At 39.2% G+C, this 24,466-nt stretch overlaps 1 protein-coding gene across 1 annotated transcript; it reads left to right on the top strand.

Annotated features, from left to right (window-relative positions):
* The first annotated feature begins 12,495 nt into the window (after nucleotides 1-12,495).
* Nucleotides 12,496-13,125, top strand: LOC129928553 (uncharacterized). Its single transcript, XM_056043190.1, has one exon. It carries the CDS (start codon nucleotides 12,496-12,498, stop codon nucleotides 13,123-13,125), a length of 630 nt encoding a protein of 209 aa, XP_055899165.1.
* Nucleotides 13,126-24,466: the final 11,341 nt, after the last annotated feature.

Genomic DNA, 24,466 nt, shown 5'->3' with positions numbered 1-24,466 from the left:
AACTACTTATCTGTGAGCAAAACTACTTATCTGTGAGCCAAACTACTTATCTTTGAGCCAAACTACTTATCTGTGAGCCAAACTACTTATCTGTGAGCCAAACTACTTATCTGTGAGCCATACTACTTATCTGTGAGCCAAACTACTTTTTTGAGAGCCAAACTACTTATCTGATAGCCAAACAACTTATCTGTGAGTTAAACTACTTGTCTGCGAGCCAAACTCTTTATCTGTGAGAATAACTACTTATCTGTATGCCAAACTACTTATATGTAAGCCAAACTACTTATCTGTGAGCCAAACTACTTATCTGTGAGCCAAACTACTTATATGTGAGCCAAACTACTTATCTGTGAGCCAAACTACTTGTCTGCGAGCCAAACTCTTTATCTGTAAAAATAACTACTTATCTGTATGCCAAACTACTTATGTGTAAGCCAAACTACTTATCTGTGAGCATACTACTTATCTGTAAGCCAAACTACTTATCTGTGAGCCAAACTACTTATCTGTGAGCCAAACTACTTATCTGTGAGCCAAACTACTTATCTGATAGCTAAACTACTTATCTTCGAGCCAAACTACCAATCTGCGAGCCAAATTCTTTATCTGTGAGCAAAACTACTTATCTGTGAGCCAAACTAATTATGTGTAAGCCAAGCTACTTATCTGTGAGCCAAACTACTTATCTGAGAGCCAAACTACTTATCTAAGAGCTAAACTACTTATCTGAGAGCCAAACTACTTATCTGCGAGCCAAACTACTTATCTGAGAGCTAAACTACTTATGTGAAAGCCAAACTACTTATCTTTGAGCCAAACTACTTATCTGTGAGCCAAACTACTTATATATGAGCTAAACGACTAATCTGCGAGTCAAACTACTTATCTGAGAGCCTAACTACTTATCTGTGAGCCAAACTACTTATCTGTGAGCCAAGCTACTTATCTGCGAGCAAAACTACTTATCTGCGAGCCAAATACTTATCTGTGTGTCAAACTACTTATCTGAGAGCCAAACTACTTATCTGCGAGCCAAACTACTTATCTAAGAGCCAAACTACTTATCTGTAAGTCAAACTACTTATCTGATAGCCAAACTACTTATCTGCGAGCCAAACTACTTATCTGTGAGCAAAACTACTTATCTTTGAGCCAAACTACTTATCTTTGAGCCAAACTACTTATCTGTGAGCCAAACTACTTATCTGTGAGCCAAACTACTTATCTGTGAGCCATACTACTTATCTGTGAGCCAAACTACTTTTTTGAGAACCAAACTACTTATCTGATAGCCAAACTACTTATCTGCAAGTTAAACTACTTGTCTGCGAGCCAAACTCTTTATCTGTGAGAATAACTACTTATCTGTATGCCAAACTACTTATATGTAAGCCAAACTACTTATCTGTGAGCCAAACTACTTATCTGTTAGCCAAACTACTTATATGTGAGCCAAACTACTTATCTGTGAGCCAAACTACTTATATATGAGCTAAACGACTAATCTGCGAGTCAAACTACTTATCTGAGAGCCTAACTACTTATCTGTGAGCCAAACTACTTATCTGTGAGCCAAGCTACTTATCTGCGAGCAAAACTACTTATCTGCGAGCCAAATACTTATCTGTGTGTCAAACTACTTATCTGAGAGCCAAACTACTTATCTGCGAGCCAAACTACTTATCTAAGAGCCAAACTACTTATCTGTAAGCCAAACTACTTATCTGATAGCCAAACTACTTATCTGCGAGCCAAACTACTTATCTGTGAGCAAAACTACTTATCTGTGAGCCAAACTACTTATCTTTGAGCCAAACTACTTATCTGTGAGCCAAACTACTTATCTGTGAGCCAAACTACTTATCTGTGAGCCATACTACTTATCTGTGAGCCAAACTACTTTTTTGAGAACCAAACTACTTATCTGATAGCCAAACTACTTATCTGCGATTTAAACTACTTGTCTGCGAGCCAAACTCTTTATCTGTGAGAATAACTACTTATCTATATGCCAAACTACTTATATGTAAGCCAAACTACTTATCTGTGAGCCAAACTACTTATCTGTGAGCCAAACTACTTATATGTGAGCCAAACTACTTATCTGTGAGCCAAACTACTTATCTGTGAGCCAAACTACTTATCTGATAGCTAAACTACTTATCTTCAAGCCAAACTACTAATCTGCGAGCCAAATTCTTTATCAGTGAGCAAATACTTATCTTTGAGCCAAAATATTTATCTGTGAGCCAAACTACTTTTCTGTGAGCCAAACTACTTATCTGTGAGCCAAACTACTTATCTGTGAGCCAAACAACTTTTTTTAGAGCCAAACTACTTATCTGATAGCCAAACTACTTATCTGCGAGTTAAACTACTTGTCTGCGAGCCAATCTCTTTATCTGTGAGAATAACTACTTATCTGTATGCCAAACTACTTATGTGTAAGCCAAACTACTTATCTGTGAGCATACTACTTATCTGTAAGCCAAACTACTTATTTGTGAGCCAAACTACTTATCTGTGAGCCAAACTACTTATCTGTGAGCCAAACTACTTATCTGATAGCTAAACTACTTATCTTCGAGCCAAACTACCAATCTGCGAGCCAAATTCTTTATCTGTTAACAAAACTACTTATCTGTGAGCCAAACTAATTATGTGTAAGCCAAACTACTTATCTGTGAGCCAAACTACTTATCTGAGAGCCAAACTACTTATCTAAGAGCTAAACTACTTATCTGAGAGCCAAACTACTTATCTGCGAGCCAAACTACGTATCTGAGAGCTAAACTACTTATTTGAGAGCCAAACTACTTTTCTGCAAGCCAAATTCTTTATATGCGAGCAAAACTACTTATCTGTGAGCCAAACTACTTATGTGAAAGCCAAACTACTTATCTTTGAGCCAAACTACTTATCTGTGAGCCAAACTACTTATATAAGAGCTAAACGACTAATCTGCGAGTCAAACTACTTATCTGAGAGCCTAACTACTTATCTGTGAGCCAAACTACTTATCTGTGAGCCAAGCTACTTATCTGCGAGCAAAACTACTTATCTGCGAGCCAAAATACTTATCTGTGTGTCAAACTACTTATCTGAGAGCCAAACTACTTATCTGCGAGCCAAACTACTTATCTAAGAGCCAAACTACTTATCTGTAAGCCAAACTACTTATCTGTGAGCCAAACTATTTATCTGTGTGTCAAATTACTTATCTGATAGACAAACTACTTATCTGAGAGCCAAACTACTTATCTGTGAGTCAAACTACTTATCTGTGAGCTAAACAACGTATCTGTGAGCCAAACTACTTATCTGTGAGCCAAACTACTTATCTTTGAGGCAAACTACTTATCTTTCAGCCAAACTACTTATCTGTGAGCCAAACTACTTTTCTGTGAGCCAAACTACTTTTCTGTGAGCCAAAGTACTTATCTGTGAACCAAACTACTTCTCTGTGAGCCCAACTACTTATCTGAGAGCCAATTTACTTATCTGTGAGCTAAACTACTTATCTTTGAGCCAAACAACGTATCTGTGAGCCAAACAACTTATCTGCGTGCCCAACTACTTATCTGAGAGCCAAACTACTTATTTAAGAGCCAAACTACTTATCTGATAGCCAAACCATTTATCTGCTAGCCAAACTACTTATCTGTGAGCCAAACTCTTTATCTGTGAGCCAAACTACTTATCTGTGAGCCCAAATACTTATCTGTGAGCCAAACTACTTATCTGTGAGCCGAACTACTTATCTGAGAGCCAAACAACTTATCTGTGAGCCAAACTACTTATCTGTGAGCCATACTACTTTTTTGAGAGCCAAACTACTTATCTGTGAGCCAAACTACTTATATAAGAGCTAAACTACTAATATGCGAGTCAAACTACTTATCTGAGAGCAAAACTACTTATCTGTGAGCCAAACTACTTATCTGCAAGCAAAACTACTTATCTGCGAGCCAAACTACTTATCTGTGTGTCAAACTAATTATCTGAGAGCCAAACTACTTATCTGCTAGCCAAACTACTTATCTGAGAGCCAAACTATTTATCTGTGAGCCAAACTACTTATCTGTGAACCAAATTACTTATCTGTGAGCGAAACTTTTTATCTGTGAGCCGAACTACTTATCTGTAAGCCAATCTACTTATCTGTCAGCCAAGCTACTTATCTGAGAGCCAAACTACTTATCTGAGAGCCAATTTACTTATCTGTGAGCCAAACTACTTATCTGTGAGCTAAACAACGTATCTGTGAGCCAAACAACTTCTCTGTGAGCCCAACTACTTATCTGAGAGCCAATTTCACTTATCTGTTAGCCAAACTACTTTACTTTGAGCCAAACAACGTATCTGTGAGCCAAACAACTTATCAGTGAGCCCAACTACTTATCTGAGAGCCAAACTACTTATCTGTGAACCAAACTACTTATCTGTGATTCAAACTACTAATCTGTAAGCCAAACTACTTATATGTGAGCCAAACTACTTATCTGTGAGCCAAACTTATTATCTGTGAGCCAAACTACTTATCTGTGAGCCAAACTACTTTTCTTTGAGCCAAACTACTTCTCTGTGAGCCAAACTATTTATCACTCAACCAAACTACTTATCTGTGAGCCAAACTACTTATCTGTGAGCCAAACTATTTATCTGTGAGCCAAACAACTTATCTGCGTGCCCAACTACTTATATTAGAGCCAAACTACTTATCTGTGAGCCAAACTATTTATCTGTGAGCCAAACTACTTATCTGTGAGCCAAACTACTTATCTGTGAGCCATACTACTTATCTGTGAGCCTAACTACTTATTTAAGAGCCAAACTACTTATCTGATAGCCAAACCACTTATCTCCGAGCCAAACTACTTATCTGTGAGCCAAACTCTTTATCTGTGAGCCAACCTACTTATCTGTGAGCCCAACTACTTATCTGTGAGCCAAACTACTTATCTGTGAGCCAACCTACTTATCTGTGAGCCCAACTACTTATCTGTGAGCCAAACTACTTATCTGTGAGCCAAACTACTTATCTGTGAGCCAAACTACTTATCTGTGAGCCAAACTATTATCTGTGAGCCAAACTACTAATCTGTGAGCCAAACTACTTATCTGATAGTTAAACTTCTTATCTGCGAGTTAAACTCATTGTCTGCGAGCCGAACTCTTTATCTGTGAGCAAAACTACTTATCTGTGTGCCAAACTACATATGTGTAAGCCAAACTACTTATCTGTGAGCCAACTACTTATCTGTGAGCCAAACTACTTATCTGTGAGCCAAACTACTTATCTGTGAGCCAAACTACTTAGCTGTGAGCCAAACTCTTTATCTGTGAGCCAAACTACTTATCTGTGAGCCAAACTACTTATCTGTGAGCCAAACTACTTATATGTGAGCCAAACTACTTATCTGTGAGCCAAACTACTTATGTGTAAGCCAAACTACTTATCTGTGAGCCAAACTACTTATCTGAGAACCAAACTACTTATCTGAGAGCTAAACTACTTATCTGAGAATCAATCTACTTATCTGCAAGCCAAATTCTTTATCTGCGAGCAAAACTACTTATCTGTGAGCCAAACTACTTATCTGTGAGCCAAACTACTTATCTGTGAGCCAAACAACTTATATTAGAGCTAAACTACTAATATGCGAGTCAAACTACTTATCTGAGAGCAAAACTACTTATCTGTGAGCCAAACTACTTTTCTGCAAGCAAAACTACTTATCTGCGAGCCAAACTACTTATCTGTGTGTCAAACTAATTATCTGAGAGCCAAACTACTTATCTGCTAGCCAAACTACTTATCTGAGAGCCAAACTACTTATCTGTGAGCCAAACTACTTATCTGTGAACCAAACTACTTATCTGTAAGCCAAAATACTTATCTGTGAACCAAACTACTTATTTGTAAACCAAACTACTTATTTGTGAGCCAAACTACTTATCTGTGAGCCAAACAACTTATCTGTGAGCTAAACAACTTATTTGTGAGCCAAACTATTTATCTGTGAACCAAACTACTTATCTGTAAGCCAAAATACTTATCTGTGAACCAATCTACTTATTTGTGAACTAAACTACTTATTTGTGAACCAAAATACTTATCATTGAGCTAAACTACTTATCATTGAGCTAAACTACTTATATGTGAGCGAAACTACTTATCTGTGAGCCAAACTACTTATCTGTGAACCAAACTACTTATCTGTGAGTCAAACTACTTATCTGTGAACGAAACTACTTATTTGTGAACCAAACTACTTATTTGTGAACCAAACTACTTATTTGTGAACCAAACTACTTATCTGTGAGCCAAACTAGTTATCTGAGAGCCAAACAACTTATCTGTGAACCAAACTACTTATCTGTGAACCAAAATACTTATCTGCGAGCCAAACTACTAATCTGTGAGCTAAAATTTTTCTTTAACGAAACTTGACCCTCGCTGTGCCTGAGAATGAATACTCGTTCTTTTCTAACATGATAATTATAATGAAAAATAATAATATTAATAAGGCTTGTCTTCGAATCCGAAGATTATTGAGGAATGCAATATTTTCCGTCGCTACGCTCAAGGCAGGCATAACAATTGTCCACCGGTGGTCGATTTAGAGTTTCTTTTCGCCGCAACATCTGTTGTTTGAAGCTGATATTATTTATTTTTAAACTAAAATGTAAGGTATTGTAAAAACAATGAACTGTTGGTCGTGCTACAGAAAAGTTTTAAGTCATTTTATTTTTGTCCTTTGCGAAATGTTTTTGATTTTAATCGATATCAATGTCGCTCTTTTTTTTTACTTTTTATTTTTTAATTGTTATTTAGTTGTTGTTTTTAAATTTCTTTTCTTAATTATTTTCATTTTATTTTGTTGTTTTTGCGATTATTAGCAATGTGTTTGTTTGAGTGATGGCAGATATATTTAATTTTGCCTGTAATGTTTTTTCTTTGTCTATTGACAGTAATACCCATCATTACAACAGTAACACCAACACTACATTGTAGCAGTACATAGACATGCAATTATACTACAAAACATGAATACACATTTTCTTATAAAAATAACAAACCTTACACAGATTATAATTTCAAAAAATATTTTATTTCTGAAACAAAACCACATGTAGTAGATAGTTCAATCACCAACACAAACAGTAATAAAGTAAAATATTAACATAGCAGCTTTAATGCATGTAAAATGGTCAAAATGACATTAAGATCTCTTTAAAAAAAACAACACAAAAAACATAGAACGAAGAAAGAGTGACACAATCAAAAGATAAAGATCATGTGATGAATTTAGACCCGAAATTAAAAAAAAAATTGTTTGTCTTTTTTTTTTAAATTAACTTGTGTAACATGGCCCTAAAATGTACAAGTTTTTTAAAACAAAATCAGGTGTTGTACATTTGAGTGTGTGTGTGTGTGTGTGTGTGTAAGTGAAAGTGTGTAAAAATGTAAATATAATTGTATAAATATGACAGTGACTGAAACACTATATGTATAGGAGCCACAAAGAATTAGAGTCGATGTGTGTATGCGTGTGTGTTTACATATCAGCATGTATAAGAGACTATATAGGTGTCTCGTATTGCATGTGTATGTGTGTTTATGCAAGTAATAGAAAAATTTGGAATAAATGAGTTTTATGTCGAAAATCTATTATCTGAAATAAAAAAAAATTATTTGGTTCAGATGGTTAAATATTTATAATATGCATGTTCCATGCTATAGGATCATCTATCATCACAAAACCTTTTTTTTTTAACTCTGAGACTTTAACAAACAAGGACAATGACTTTTATCTTGACAATTACAGCAAACCAATGTCTGTAGAGAAAAGACACTCAATTTGTACTTTCAGACAAAAACAAAGTTTAGAAAAGATGAAAGACAGAAAGACAGACAGAAAAAACGTAGACAATTAATGAGAGTTTGTTTGAAAAAAAAACATGAAACAAAATATACACTTTGGATGTTTTAGTATCTAGAAAACAGGCGGAGAGACAAATATAGGCACACATACACAGACATACACAGATACACACACGCACAATGACTTATTACCTCTAAGTAGTTTGATTCTATGATCAAAACGTTTCGAGAAGCTCAGTAAATTGATCAGACTCACAGGACTGAAAATCTTTTGGTAGGATCAGCTTCCAAAAGACATAACAAAATGTCCCTGAAATTAGATGAAAAAGTTACCGTTATATCTTATTATTAGAGTTCTACAAATGGCAAATAATTAAAAGATTTTCCTTTTTTTATTGTAATTGTAATTATTTCTTTGTCATGATTTCTTTTACTCTCCATCACTTCTTGTTCAAATGTAAAATCTTTGTAACAGTGATATTGGTCAATAAAAAAATGGTTCTTCACTACGTTTACAAAATCATTGTTTAAGTTTTGACTCACCTGTCGATATCTGGAACGTGGTATGTTTGTGAAACTATCGTGAGTAGTGGCTCCTTGGGCTTCAGGTCTATCACATCTACCCTGTATAGCATACACCAGTAGACTACTCCAAGTGTGTACATATCACACTACAGTAACAATAAAGAAACAAAAAAAGATATTAATGTCGATATTTAATACTAATCAAAATGTTTATAAGTAAAGTTTTAACTTTGTCGAATAGATTTATCAATTGTTTCACACATACACATACTACTAGAAAGACTACATTTGTTTTGATTTACTTAAACAGCAAAAAAAAGCATAATAGTTTCATAGAATAGTATTCTATTTATAAATGCTCTTTTTTTAAAACCCGAAATCTGCTTTGAAGCTTTAAAATGAAATAAAAACACTTTTAAACAATATAGTAAAAAAATTTATAAAGATATCTGGATTTCGGCAATGTCATTTGGTACAGTATCTCAGTGTCTGCTTTTTAAATAGTAACTATTGAACGTCGCTATAGGCTTCTATTCTTAATCCTTCATATTGGGCACTTAATAAGCTATAGGCTGGTGAAATCTTTATCATTCTTTACCTATTATAGTTTGCTGGTTTTATTCGTCTAGAATAAATGTATTCATTAATCATGATCGGTTAATATATTTCTTGACAAAATGCTATTATGTATAAAGCAGTATCAGAAATCTTTGGATTTATTAAGTTCTTTATTGATTTTATTATGTGTGTATAAATTAGGCATCATAATTTAAGTAGCATGATGGCTAAATATGTCTAATTTAATCATAGAAAAATGAAATTAGTAGTAATCAGGTAGCTAGAGATTTAAACACCATACGTAAAGAAAGTACAGTAGGATTAGACTTGACTGCTGACTCTTTAATCATTTAAATTATCTTTAAAAAAAATTCAATTTGACTTACCTTAAAACAGTTACATGGCTCTTCGCACTGTTCAGGAGATATATCCATGTATGTTCCTTTCTTCCCAGTAACTAAAGGCTCACGTCGCCAGACGTAATCAGCTAATCCAAAATCAGAAATGACAACATTCTTTTGCTTAGTGAGTAAAATGTTGTCAGATTTTAGGTCCCTGTGAGCGACTCCTCTGTGGGAAGAAACTTGATTCCACAGCAAAGCTGCACCAGGTATTCATCTCTCAACTCATGCGTCATCGTTGGCAGCGCCTTGGTCAGCGTGCCCTGCTCGTAGAATGGCATGACGAAGCAGAAGTAATTCGGAAATGATGCCACGTTGTCTAGAACCATGATGAAGGGATGTTTAAGTCCTCTGAGTATAATAACTTCTATCAAGAACTGACGTTCAGCCAAAATACATTTCTGTCTATCATCTTTGTAACACATTTTTACAGCCCACTTTCTGTTGGGATCGAGTGTTTTGTTAACTTGTACAACTTTGGTAGGATAACGATCATTTATGACTTTCTCTATCTTAAAATTATACACTTCACAAACATCTTTTTGATACTCTTCCATTTTGAATACATTTTCTATGCTGGTCGACATAGTGAATAGAGGCAGAATCAAAATAAATAAAAACAATAGAATAAACTAGAACTGTTTTAACCAAACACAAGTTGTAAATATCGAGACTACAAATGATTTGAATACAAGTTGATCGTTGAGATTTTCAGAATATTTCAAGTAATGTTTTTCAGTAGTAACACAAGTGTCTCTAGAGGCTGAATACTTTAGGTAATAAATATTTCCTTCTGATTTATTTGCTAATGAAGCTCCTCCCCTCCATAATTTTGCGCTTTTTATTTGTCAAGTGATTTTTTACAGAAAGTTGTGGAAGAAGTGGAAAAGGCTTTCATCTCTTAACTTTTTTGAGCAGCAAAGGAATGTAATGGAATTTATTGTTTGAAGTGGACAGTTTATGTTTATTTAAGGTCAGCTGACACGTTTTTATTTATGCTGGACAAGAATGACCGCAATAGGAGTGGCGGAGCCGATAGAGCTTTGACGCGCTGCAACTAATGAAGCTATTGTTCGGCTACTCTGGACATCGCGATAGTCTACGCCGGGTCTCTATTATGTTGATTTCTTTGTTGTTTAAGCGAATGATTTGTTTGTTTAAGAAGTATCAAAGTAAAGTCAACGATCTGTGTGTGTGTATATGTGGGAAAGATAGTACAAGTTGACAGGGGGAGGGGGAGTCTCAGTCATGCATCAATGAAAAAATAAAATAGATTATCTTTACATTTCATTATAATTATATTAGCTTGCAAAGTCTGCTGGAGGGTGGTATAGACATTGATTTTTTAAACGGCTCTTACAATTTTTTTCTAGAAATTAAATATTAAAAAAAACGTATTGGCCATACAGAGAAAACTACTACTATAATGTTTCAAAAGTTAATCTTCTGAAATTAGAAATGACGTCACAAAGTCTTTAAATAAATTCTCGCATAACTTTAGCAGACCCTATTCTTAACATGTAAATAGCCGCTTTTTTAAAGCGAGGATTGAACTCCTTAGCCAACTTCGAATGCATAGAAAATGAGAGATGTGCACAACTTCATAGACAGCTTTTTGATACTCTTCCATTTTGAAGACATTCTCTACGCTTGTCGACATTGTGAATAGAAGAAGAATCAAAATAAATGTTATTGGATGACTGAAATTTTGTGTCATAAAGTTATCAAGACGTTTTGATAAATGAACAAAAAAAGTTTTACGAATATTTTTTTTGCAATTGAAGAGATGTAACAAAAAAACTGAAACTGGGTCAAAATAAAACTGAAAACCAATTCTTACCAAGTTAAAGCTTTTTTAAATATCACAAACACTCCAAGCGTTAATAAGATAAACTATAATGATTGACAAAATTAGTCGTAATGATTTTAGTTATAAATGAAAAATGTTATAAAATAATTGTCCTGTATCTTTAGTGTATCTAATCTCTCTTTCTACCTAAATTTTTTTTTCTATATCTTTTGCAAATGAGGATTTGAGCATCCCGTGGAATTTAATAAACTGTTCTCAACGTACTCACAGACACGGGCACATATTTGATTTTAACAGTTGAACTATGATTGTTGGAGAAGAAATAATTGCAACATATACCATACACAAATCAATTCTTTTATTTCTATGATGGTATTTTTGATCTTATAGTTTTACTTGGAAACGACCCTAGAAATTTTGCAGTTATTGTTGGAGAGTATTTGAGTGGTTTCAAAAATACAATTGGCGAGATAATATATATATATAAAAGTAAACAAAATAAAATCTAATACTTCCTTGTATGAATAAAATGTTAGTATATATTCGTAGTTATTATTGATATATTATATATTGTACTACACTATCCTAGTTTGTTTTTAAATGTACATGTCAGCAACTTAATTTTTTATACAGTTCTTTAATGTTGTCTATCCGTCTTTGTTAACCCAGAATGGAATGTGAATATGTTTTTTTTTTATTTGGGTAAAAAGGGGGGAGGGTGATAAACTTTCTTAGGTCTTACATAAACATCTGATTTTGTCCTTTTTGTTCCCCGCAATCCCCTGCTCTTTCTCCGACTGACCAAGGCGGTGTCCACTGCAACTGGTCACTAAGTCGTCTCGAGAAAACAAAAGATTGTTGACATTGTCGGTCCTTCAATCACTAATGTGTTCATCCTTGCAAGGCTACAAATTTTGAACGCAGCCCAAACCTTGGTCGTCTGCTGACGTATGTACCTCCGAACAATGAAGTCTCCGAGTGTCATCCACTGGTCAAAACTTCAAAGACAACAAGGAAAGTTCGGCGCACCTTCAGCTTTCGGCCAATCACATGACTTAAAATTAAACATGTACAGCTCAAGGATTGTGGGAGAAGCTTACTTGGCAATAAAAATCAATGTAAAAAATTAACTCTATCATTTATCACTGAGCCTCCTCTTACAGCCACTTTGAGATCTCTCTTTGAGAAATACAAGTGTTGGACTTATTATATTTGTGTTCTTATTTCTTTGGGACTTTGTGTTTTCGTATTGTAGGAATTTAATTCATCCTCTATTTTCGGATAGCTGTTTTCTCTAATTCTATTTTAAAATGTATCATCTGGAAAGAAAAACACTGGAACTTCAAAACTACAAGGAAGAAATATGCCAAGTACATCACTTCGAGGTGGGCACACTGCTTCACTACAATTACCCGATCAAAGTTTTTCAAGTCAGATCCAAACTAGACCTCAACGTCAAGAAAGTCATCAAAGCTTATTACAAAGACAGCAATTATGATGAGAAAAAAATCGTAAAGCATTTCTTATCGGAAGTTGCAGTACTTGCCACGATTCACCATCCTTTTATCATGAGCATGGATTTCATGGGATCCTTTCCTCGATACTTGGCATACGTGATGCCATTCTACGAAGATGGCACTCTGACCAAGGTACTGCCTTCCATGCATCAGGAGATGAGTGATGAATACTTTGTGCAACTGTGTGCAGCAGTTAATTATCTTCATTACAAAAAAGTTGCTCACAGAGACTTCAAAACGGACAACATTTTGATCACAGACAAGAAAGTTCTCATTGCTGATTTCGGCTTATCGGATATCTTGCCCACTGAGGATACAATGGCGACCAAAAGAAAAGGAACTGTGGTGTACATGTCCCCAGAACAGTTTTTAAAGAGGCCGTTTGACCCTTTTAAAGTAAGTCATTTTTTTCTACATTTTTGATGCTCCTTAAGATAGAATTGTAATTTTTTTTTTAATATACGCTAACTTTCTTAAACTAACGAACGATAACTTAGCTAAATAAATATTTGTGACCATATTCTTATTTATAGCCCTTTACGTTAAATTTATAATTGATAGCTTTGAGTCTTAGATTTAATTAGGCAGAATAATATTGTTACGATTCTCTCTCTCCTAATCAGGCCTTCCGTAACCTCTGCTAAACACAACACAACACATCAACACATTGTGACAGGTGGGGAAATGTGACGTGTGTTTGGCGTGTTTTATGTCTAGGGGATGATTATTTTTGAAAGCAATCACACCCCCACTTATCAGCATATGAATCGGGAGCAGGCACGCAACGAGACAAAGCAATGAAAGATAGATACAAAAGTTAAAATAAAGACTATTTATTTACATAAATATACATATAAGAATAAAAAGGGGGAGGGTTTGCATCTATCTCTAGTATATTCTATGTTTAATCATCACTCTTGCACCTAATAAGAGAGTATGTCACTTTGTCCTCTGACTTAGCTGGTTGTCCTGTTGATGTCGCAGCTGGCTGGGTCCTGGCTTGAGGTTCTGCAGCTGGAGGTGGCGCTCTAGCGGATAGAGGGACGCCGGCGATATAGCTCTTGTGGAGTCTCAGTCCCAAGTTCTAGTATCTGTAGTGGGCACAGTATGGCGGGTGGCCGGATACCGTGGGCACAAGGTTACTGCGGGCAGAGCTGATCTGCCGTGGGCAGTGTGAGTAACAGGATATGTCCAGTGAGTTGCAGAGGGTTGGCGTAGCTATGACGTCTCGCACAGATCTGACTCTATAGGGACGTCGCGCCTAATAGCTTGACAGGTGGGCTGTCGAATAGGCGGGCAATGCCGATAGCGCCAAGTAGTAGAGTTGGGTAGATCTCAGTAGGCAAATGCAGCGCTGAATAGCACTAAGCACAACTGCAGGTAAATGGATCGTTGATCCAGTAACTAGGCAATAGGTGATTCTTGATAGCAACTAGGCAAGTGCAGCGCTGATTAGCACTAAGCACATAGATAGGCCAGTAGGCAAATAGGCACTAGGCAATAGGTAATAGTTGATCCGATAAATAGGCAGACACCTGAGGGAGGCTGCGGATAAATAAAGACAAGTTAGGACATGTCTCTCATGCATCTTATCGATGCCCTCGACTGAGGTGCATTCGTCAGATTGGTAAAATTGCTTTAGAGCACAAGGGGAGATGACAAATGGGATTTGGAGAATAGATGGCAGATAGTAGCAATATAGAAATGTACATAAAAGGGGAAATACTAATATGAAATGTACATAGAAGGGGAAATAATAATCTGAAATAAACAACACAGGTGGATAGAGAAAGAAAAGGGGGGGGGGTTGAATTGGGCGGTGGTCAGCGACCCAGATGATTGTTTACATATGACCGTGGGTCGAGAACAATGGAGCGCGCTTGAATGGTGTGTCCGTTCAAGCGGCGCAACTCTCATTAGGGTAAAATGAGTAAAGGGGAGATAATTCAATACAGGGGAGATAACTCATATCTCCTTTCTTAGCGCCGTATTAGTGCGATAGTAGAATTATCAAGGCGATCAACCGAGATAAAGGAAATAGACTAAGATGTACAAATATATACATGGTTGCATCAACGATCAATTGAGCAACGTAGCATTGATAGATTAATGCAATACATAAATATATACATAGCACATGTTTATGTTTTCTACTTACGCCAGTGAGAAATACACAATGCACTAATTAAATATAAATGAACTAAGCAAAATACACATGATAAAATCCAATGGAAATATACACAGAGTAATTAAGATGGAACTTGTGATTAAGTTCGGCTTACCACCAGGTATTCCTCTAGGAGGGAGAATAAATGATATAGTCCAGACTCGATCGACAGCGATAGAGAAGTGAAAGGGTCTGGCTTGATTTGAATCTACTTATATATGCCTGGGAAATGTGGGCGGACACAGGAAACGTCCTAGGCTAAGAATTAGCTTACACGTGGGTGAAGTCCGACAAGAGTCACACCTTGGAGTATCACGCGGTGTATTGACCCGTGTAATCTCTTAGATCAAAGAGAGACGTGGGGGGGGGAAGAGTGACCTACCTTCCACCCAAGGGGGGGGGGTGTCAATCGCGGCGGACATCCGCGGATAAGACTAAAGAGAACGTGTCTATCTTTGCCCCGGTCAAGGGCAAATAAATGAAAGGACGCGCCTTAGCTATCTCCAAGGTGGTCAACCAAGTCTAGCCTGGAGAGGAAAAGGTGTGGCGGGTGAATGATTTAGGGGTAGGATGGACAAATAATTAAAATAAAATAAATAAATAATGAAAAATAATAATTAATGCTGTGATAATTTTGAGTGACTCTGACAGCGAGTTTTTGACTTGTCACATACGCCGCCGCCAAGATGGATCTATCGCAGAAAGATCCATAAAGTGCGAGCAGACTGATGTCACTCAAACTTTAAGATCAGCATTAGAAAAAAAAACTGGAAAAATAAAGGGGTAGCCATGCCAGGAGGAGGGTCTGTCCAAGTCTGTCCGTGGTCTACTTTCCGTCCCTGATTATGTAGTCACCTGGGTGAGACATGTGGGGCTGCTTGGGAGAGTAGATTGGGCGATTGGATGAGTTATATTTCCTTCCTGGGGCGGATTGGGGAGGGTGATTGGGGCTTAGGCGGGGTGCCCAAGGCACGTGTGCCCGTTGGGGCTTACCTCCGAAGCCGCTGTGAGGCGCTTCTTCACGAGAGTAAGTGGTCAGCTTACCCCGGTATCGTCTGACACGATCAATGTCAGGGAAGAGTGGCCTGATAAAGAATGTGGAGTTCTGCCGGAGAACGTCCCTACGAGTGCGATAAGTCGGCTTACATCGTGGCTTCCTGACACAGTCAATGCCAGGGGAGGGTCGATTTCGCATGGTGGCTGAGGAGCCATAGTGAGAAGTGTTTTCACGAGCGCGAGGGTTCGGCTTACCTCGTGACTTCCTGACACTATCAATGCCAGGGGGAGGTTGATTAGGAATGATGGCTGAGGAGCCATGGAGAGGATCGAGTCCACGAGAGCAAGGGTTCATCTTATCTCGGGGCATTCTGGCACTGTCAATGCCAGAGGAGGGTCGATTTTGAATGGTGGCTGAGGAGCCATGAAAAGGAGTGAGTCCACGAGAGCAAGGGTTCATCTTACCTCGGGGCATTCTGACACTGTCAATGTCAGAGGAATGTTGCTTAATTTTGGCTGAGTAGCCTGGGTCAAGTAGACCATCACGAGCGCGGGTATACGACTTAACTCGTGACTTCCTAGCAGTGTCAGTGCCAGGGCGGAGTGGTTTGAGCTTCGCTGATGAGTCGGGACTAGCCGTGTTAGTGTGGCGACCAGGGTTTCCAGCCTGTTGGTTGCTGCCACGTTTCTGCTTCGTCGATCTACCGACGGGCAGAGAGAAGTAAGGTTTATTAACTTCTCCAAGAGGGACATATTTGGAGCCTAGAATGAAGTCATATACTGGCGTGTCCATGACGGCGGCGTCGATGGTGCCATGTACGTATCTGCACTCCACGTGCACCCTCGCGACAGGTAGAACCTGCGGAGGAGTGCCACGGTCAATAGACTGGATTGTCACTGTTCCACCAGTGAGATCCGACGGGTCAATCAGCGTTCTATTTATAACCGCGCCGAACGAACAGCCTGAGTCGTAAAGGCCCAAGACTTCAACACCGTTGGCCAGAATATTCTCTACTCCCGGAGGAGAAGAGGTGGGGTGAGGTGGCACGGGTGGGAGTTCTGGTTGGCCGAGTTCAATGGCAGTGGGTTGAGGAGCCACGGCCATCGTGGAGACGAAGTATGTGTCCTCCTCCGGTTGGTCAGAAAGATCGATCGCGGAGGGTTGAGAGACTGGCGTCACCGTAGATAGGGTCCGTGGGGCCTGCTGCTGCCGTTGTGGAGTGGGTCTACTGTCACGCGCGCCATGACGTGAGTCACGCTGAGAGTAGTTAGCCTGGTTATAGCGAGACAGGTGGTTGGGGCGGTTACTGTGGTTATTAGGGGCTGATTGCCGGCCTGGTGCCTGGTTGTGCTGGGGAGTTTTAGGAGGAAGGTTGGATTGAGCAGGGGAAGTTGGTTGGTCTGTTTGCTGGTCTGTCGCGGTTGCTTTACCTTTTAAGTCCTTACGGGCGTTCAAGTACCGGTCAGCGGCGGAAGCTATGTCAGCGGGTGCAGTTGCTTGTTGCTCCTTGACATAAACTCTGATCTCCGGGGACATGCATTCTAACAGCTGCTCAGAGAGTATGAGGCACGCTAGGCCATCAAAAGTCTCTGGCAATTGGCTGAGAGCGTGCCACCTGATAAGGTACTTATCCAGCCTTTCGCAGAGGTTGCCGTAGGTCTCTCTGCGTTCGAGGCGGGAGCCTCTAAACTTTTTGTGGTAGGCCTCGGCGGTCAGCTCAAATTGGATCAGTAGCGCCTGCTTGAGGGCTGCGTAATCTTCTCGCTGGCCGGAAGGGAGTTTGGAGTAGACTTCGTAGGCTTTGCCTCGGAGGCATTGGGATAGCCGGAAGCACCATTTCTCCTCTGGCAAACCGTAAAAGCGCGCAACTTCCTCAAAACGGACAAGATAAACTTCGATGTTCTCTGTCTTGTCGTCGAAGTGCTCCATTGGCATGTGGGGTAGACCGTTCAAGGAACTTTGAAAGGATGCTGGGCTAGCCGGGCGAGACTCGGAAGAAGCCTGGCGGGCGGCCTCGTTCTCTTTGTCCGCGGCTATCTTTTCTCTCGCTGTTATTTCTTTCTCCTTCTCCCTCCGAGTTATTTCCTTTTCCCGCTCGGTGACTTCTTTAGCGATAGCTATTTCAGCTTCCTTTCTTTCTCTTTCTCTGGCAATAGCTATTTCAGCTTCCTTTCTTTCTCTTTCTTTAGCTGTGTCTGTTTCCCTTCTCTCCCTTTCCATAGCTATTTCATGCTCCCTTGCTAATCTCCTTTCTTCCTTTTCGTCTTCCTTTCTTTTTTCTTCCTTTTCGTCTTCCTGTCTTCTCAACGCCTCATATTGTGCTCTCACATATTCTTTCCGTTCTGCCTCATCGTCAAATACGGTGGCTGCGAAATCCTTCGATTCAGCTAATTTCTGCTTCATGTCAGAGTCCGCTTTCGAGCGTGTGCCGCTGGCCATAATGATGAGGGGTGGGAGATGAGAGGTACTAGGATGATGGAGGGGCAGATAGAATGGATAATAGGATTGAGCTAGAATTAAAGAAAGTGGGTTAGCGAAAGTGAGTCGCTGGTTATAGGAAAGAGTGCAAAAGGAATGTGGTGTCTGCCTAAGTTAATCACAAAGTTCCTGCAAGAAAATATTACACATGAAAAGCAATAATAATAATATAAAAATATGACAGAAGTGACACTCTTGATAATGCGAAGTGATGATACTTATAAATACTTTTAGAAAAATATTAATAGGAAATTTGGTTATTGCTGCCTGTTCGTGCCTGCTGTACTAATGGGTTAAATCCAGGACGGGCTCGCCAAAATGTGACAAGTGGGGAAATGTGACGTGTGTTTGGCGTGTTTTATGTCTAGGGGATGATTATTTTTGAAAGCAATCACACCCCCACTTATCAGCATATGAATCGGGAGCAGGCACGCAACGAGACAAAGCAATGAAAGATAGATACAAAAGTTAAAATAAAGACTATTTATTTACATAAATATACATATAAGAATAAAAAGGGGGAGGGTTTGCATCTATCTCTAGTATATTCTATGTTTAATCATCACTCTTGCACCTAATAAGAGAGTATGTCACTTTGTCCTCTGACTTAGCTGGTTGTCCTGTTGATGTCGCAGCTGGCTGGGTCCTGGCTTGAGGTTCTGCAGCTGGAGGTGGCGCTCTAGCGGATAGAGGGACGCCGGCGATATAGCTCTTGTGGAGTCTCAGTCCCAAGTTCTAGTATCTGTAGTGGGCACAGTATGGCGGGTGGCCGGATACCGTGGGCACAAGGTTACTGCGGGCAGAGCTGATCTGCCGTGGGCAGTGTGAGTAACAGGATATGTCCAGTGAGTTGCAGAGGGTTGGCGTAGCTATGACGTCTCGCACAGATCTGACTCTATAGGGACGTCGCGCCTAATAGCTTGACAGGTGGGCTGTCGAATAGGCGGGCAATGCCGATAGCGCCAAGTAGTAGAGTTGGGTAGATCTCAGTAGGCAAATGCAGCGCTGAATAGCACTAAGCACAACTGCAGGTAAATGGATCGTTGATCCAGTAACTAGGCAATAGGTGATTCTTGATAGCAACTAGGCAAGTGCAGCGCTGATTAGCACTAAGCACATAGATAGGCCAGTAGGCAAATAGGCACTAGGCAATAGGTAATAGTTGATCCGATAAATAGGCAGACACCTGAGGGAGGCTGCGGATAAATAAAGACAAGCTAGGACATGTCTCTCATGCATCTTATCGATGCCCTCGACTGAGGTGCATTCGTCAGATTGGTAAAATTGCTTTAGAGCACAAGGGGAGATGACAAATGGGATTTGGAGAATAGATGGCAGATAGTAGCAATATAGAAATGTACATAAAAGGGGAAATACTAATATAAAATGTACATAGAAGGGGAAATAATAATCTGAAATAAACAACACAGGTGGATAGAGAAAGAAAAGGGGGGGGGGTTGAATTGGGCGGTGGTCAGCGACCCAGATGATTGTTTACATATGACCGTGGGTCGAGAACAATGGAGCGCGCTTGAATGGTGTGTCCGTTCAAGCGGCGCAACTCTCATTAGGGTAAAATGAGTAAAGATGAGATAATTCAATACAGGGGAGATAACTCATATCTCCTTTCTAAGCGCCGTATTAGTGCGATAGTAGAATTATCAAGGCGATCAACCGAGATAAAGGAAATAGACTAAGATGTACAAATATATACATGGTTGCATCAACGATCAATTGAGCAACGTAGCATTGATAGATTAATGCAATACATAAATATATACATAGCACATGTTTATGTTTTCTACTTACGCCAGTGAGAAATACACAATGCACTAATTAAATATAAATGAACTAAGCAAAATACACATGATAAAATCCAATGGAAATATACACAGAGTAATTAAGATGGAACTTGTGATTAAGTTCGGCTTACCACCAGGTATTCCTCTAGGAGGGAGAATAAATGATATAGTCCAGACTCGATCGACAGCGATAGAGGAGTGAAAGGGTCTGGCTTGATTTGAATCTACTTATATATGCCTGGGAAATGTGGGCGGACACAGGAAACGTCCTAGGCTAAGAATTAGCTTACACGTGGGTGAAGTCCGACAAGAGTCACACCTTGGAGTATCACGCGGTGTATTGACCCGTGTAATCTCTTAGATCAAAGAGAGACGTGGGGGGGGGAAGAGTGACCTACCTTCCACCCAAGGGGGGGGTGTCAATCGCGGCGGACATCCGCGGATAAGACTAAAGAGAACGTGTCTATCTTTGCCCCGGTCAAGGGCAAATAAATGAAAGGACGCGCCTTAGCTATCTCCAAGGTGGTCAACCAAGTCTAGCCTGGAGAGGAAAAGGTGTGGCGGGTGAATGATTTAGGGGTAGGATGGACAAATAATTAAAATAAAATAAATAAATAATGAAAAATAATAATTAATGCTGTGATAATTTTGAGTGACTCTGACAGCGAGTTTTTGACTTGTCACACACATCAAGAACTTGACAACAAGAGCTCCACAATATCGGGTACTTTAATAATGAGTGAATAAGTAGATAACAGCCAATACTAGACAATTGGCATCAAACACAACAACTAAAATGTCACTCTGTACATCACCGTACAAAACTCTACTGTCTCTCTTTCTGGACTTGTACATCAACACATGAGGACTCGACCAGGACCGACTTCATAGCCGACTAACAGTCCCGGTCTCGACGCTCTCCGGTCTTGAACTGCCGCTTTCCTACACACTGTGTCCTCGTACACGCAGGCTTTCGATCACATGACCATAACATTGGTCATATTTGCGTGTAATCGTGTAATCGTAGTACTGTCCCTTGTCCATGGCCCCGCTGACCTGAGTGATTCACGTGTGTGTCAGCTAAGCCTATAGTTAACCCTTTTTCGACGCCAATAGGGTTATAACACTGCCCCCTTCTCAGATTTGTCCGTCCCGGACAAAATCTATCACAAGACATGGGCAGCGGAGTTGAATCGATGCAGGAGGAGGTCTATCGGTGGGGGCGACAATGGGCTTATAGTGCCATCTCGATGGTGCCATCCGCGTTGTATACTGCGTATGTCTCTTTCTCCTTCTGCTCCAGTTGACCTTCACCTGGTTGCACAGACGTCGTGGTTGCATCGCCATGCACGTTGGATTCAGCAACCATCGCCTTCTTTGGTCGCTCACTACTGAAGGCAGCCAGCCAGCACATGGGGAGGGATAAGATGTCAGGACTGGGGTCACCAAGATCGTTGGTCTAACAGGTCTCTTCATAGGGCTTTGAAGAGAAAGACTTGGGGTTTGGGTTTCAGGTTCACAGGAGGGGACATTGTGGCTAACATCATCTTCAGGCTTGCCCGGAGGGCAAACTAGTGGAGCAAGTTGGCAGCACTCCACTTGCGAAGGTCCCTCATCTTCAGCATCAGGCTCCAGTTCACTTACTTCACCATCACCTGGGCTTCTCACTCTGGTCTCGTCAGCTGGACAAACGTCTGCTGGGTGCAGACCTTGCCGATGGGTTCCTTGGAGTTGGCGTTCTCCCTGCAAAGCTCGAAACACAAAGTTCTTGCCAAACAGCTGGGTGCAGCCACCAGGATTCGAGTTCCTCCCATCAACACTGGCAGATTGACAGATGTCTTTAATGTCCTCAGCTACGAGCTTGGGGAAAGACACGACGTTGTCATGTTCTGTCTGACTGATGGAGGCACTCAGATCAGGTACGTCTACAGCAAAAGCGTTGGTTGAACTATTGGTCTCTTCTCTTGTTTCTTCACCTGTTTCTTTCTGCGAGTCACCATTGATCACATTTTGAAAGCCAGCCAACATCTGCTCTTGAAAGGTGATTAAGAGCTCTACCACGTCAGGTTCGAGTTCAAAGAGGAACGTGTTCGGATCTTCCTCTTCATCCACTAGGGCTTGCCGGAGACGTTCTTTAAGAGTTTCGTTGTTCCTTTCGTAGTACTTCAGTCCTCGCCATTTCAGCTCTTGTTTCAGTTCTTTCAGATTCAGTTCATCTAGCAGTTTTACAGAAGCCATAGGAAATCCCACTTCAAGACACCAGTGTTACGATTCTCTCTCTCCTAATCAGGCCTTCTGTAAACACTGCTAAAACTCAACACAATACATCAACACATCAAGAACTTGACAACAAGAGCTCCACAATATCGGGTACTTTAATAATAAGTGAATAAGTAGATAACAGCCAATACTAGACAATTGGCATCAAACACATCAACAACTAAAATGTCACTCTGTACATCACCGTACAAAACTCTACTGTCTCTCTTTCTGGACTTGTACATCAACACATGAGGACTCAACCAGGACCGACTTCATAGCTGACTAACAGTCCCGGTCTCGACGCTCTCCGGTCTTGAACTGCCGCTTTCCTACACACTGTGTCCTCGTACACGCAGGCTTTCGATCACATGACCATAACATTGGTCATATTTGCGTGTAATCGTGTAATCGTAGTACTGTCCCTTGTCCATGGCCCCGCTGACCTGAGTGATTCACGTGTGTGTCAGCTAAGCCTATAGTTAACCCTTTTTCGACGCCAATAGGGTTATAACAATATATATATATATAAACAATATATATATTAAACAAATATATATATAACTATAACTATATATAGAAAACAGATTCTGATAAGCATGAAAACTTGTCTATATTACACATGTAAAGTAAGACAGATTATTGTTAATATATAGCATGTCCAGTCTTGTCACCACTGGAGATTAGAACATGGCCGTGTTGGTTACGTTAATTTGTATGGAAAATTTTGTCTACTGCCGACTATCTATAAATAAGATATGTCAATTATAAAGTTGTGATCAATTGGCGGGTTTTTAAACATGCAGAAGATTCTGTGGGAGAGACAGAAATAATTAATAGTATTTTCCACTGTGGTTTGCAAAGAAATAATTTCAGGATTGTCCCTATATTGGTGTTAATGATAAGTTTTTCTTTGTCCACTTTAATATAATTCGACACTGTTAAGCACTGAAAAAATATTTCCTAATTTGTTTGAGATCTTCAGTCATTCTACACAATGCTAAGGCATTTTATGAATGCCGGATGTTGCGTAAAGTATTATATTTCTCCTTTACTTTTGCCAGTGGACAAACTTTATATTTCTTGACCTGTATATAAATCTGGACCCAAATGCCACTAGCTACAGATATATTCTTGCTTTGAAAAATATTATAGAGTTATAATTCCCGTTTAGCAGTAATGAAAATTATATGTTTTTAATTCTTTACAGTGTGACATGTTTGCTCTTGGAGTAGTCTACTGGTGTATGGTTTTCAAAATGAATGTTTTGAATCAAGACACCATGGAACCAATGATGGAAGCAGTCAGAACTAAGTTGTCGCCTACTAGTATAGACAGGTAAGTTAAACAAATATATTACATAGTAATTTCCCTTCTACCCTCATGAAAATTGTGTGTTATTGCGACATTATTTCTGAAGTTTAAAAGAAGTAATTTGATATTTAAACAAATAGGGCCTACATTTTAGTGCCATATTTGAAATTCAAAACTTTTACATTAAAATATATTGTATTCTTTAATGAAAATTAAAAATGTTTTTTTTTTGTGACTTGTGTTTCAGACATATTTTGACCAATCTCTTAGAATATCAACCTGAAGAAAGACTGACCATCTTTGAACTCATATTCTTGATGGAGGAATCTTGTTTCTCACACAGGATAGCCAAACTTAAAGGTAATTGTCAAGTACTAAGTCTGTTATGATTTTTAGTTTCCACTGTCTGACTTTTTCCCTGACTATGAGGTTAACTAAGTACACAATGTACACCAATATAAAAGGAACATTATCTCACTAACACTAACATACAAATGTTTTTTGTACATAAGCATTTCTAAGTATATTTTTTCATTATATCCAAAATTCTTATTTCCCAATATGTTTCAATAATATTTTGTTCAAACGCGATGTTTAAATTTCACCTCATTGGTTTTGTCGTCTACAGAACAAAGCTTTATTTAAAGATCAAAGTCATGTTCGTTGTATTGAGACGAGAGGCTGATTTTTTTGAGGGAAGCAACAAGTGGTCTGGACTTAAACTTACATATAAATTGTAGATAATGA

This window comes from Biomphalaria glabrata, chromosome 10 (genome assembly GCF_947242115.1).
Source record: "Biomphalaria glabrata chromosome 10, xgBioGlab47.1, whole genome shotgun sequence".
NCBI lineage: Eukaryota > Metazoa > Mollusca > Gastropoda > Planorbidae > Biomphalaria > Biomphalaria glabrata.
This window is presented reverse-complemented; position numbering and strand designations above follow the sequence as displayed.

Excerpts from the sequence above, each read along its gene's own strand:
- LOC129928553 (XM_056043190.1), top strand. The coding sequence starts at position 12,496 with ATGTATCATCTGGAAAGAAAAACACTGGAACTTCAAAACTACAAGGAA.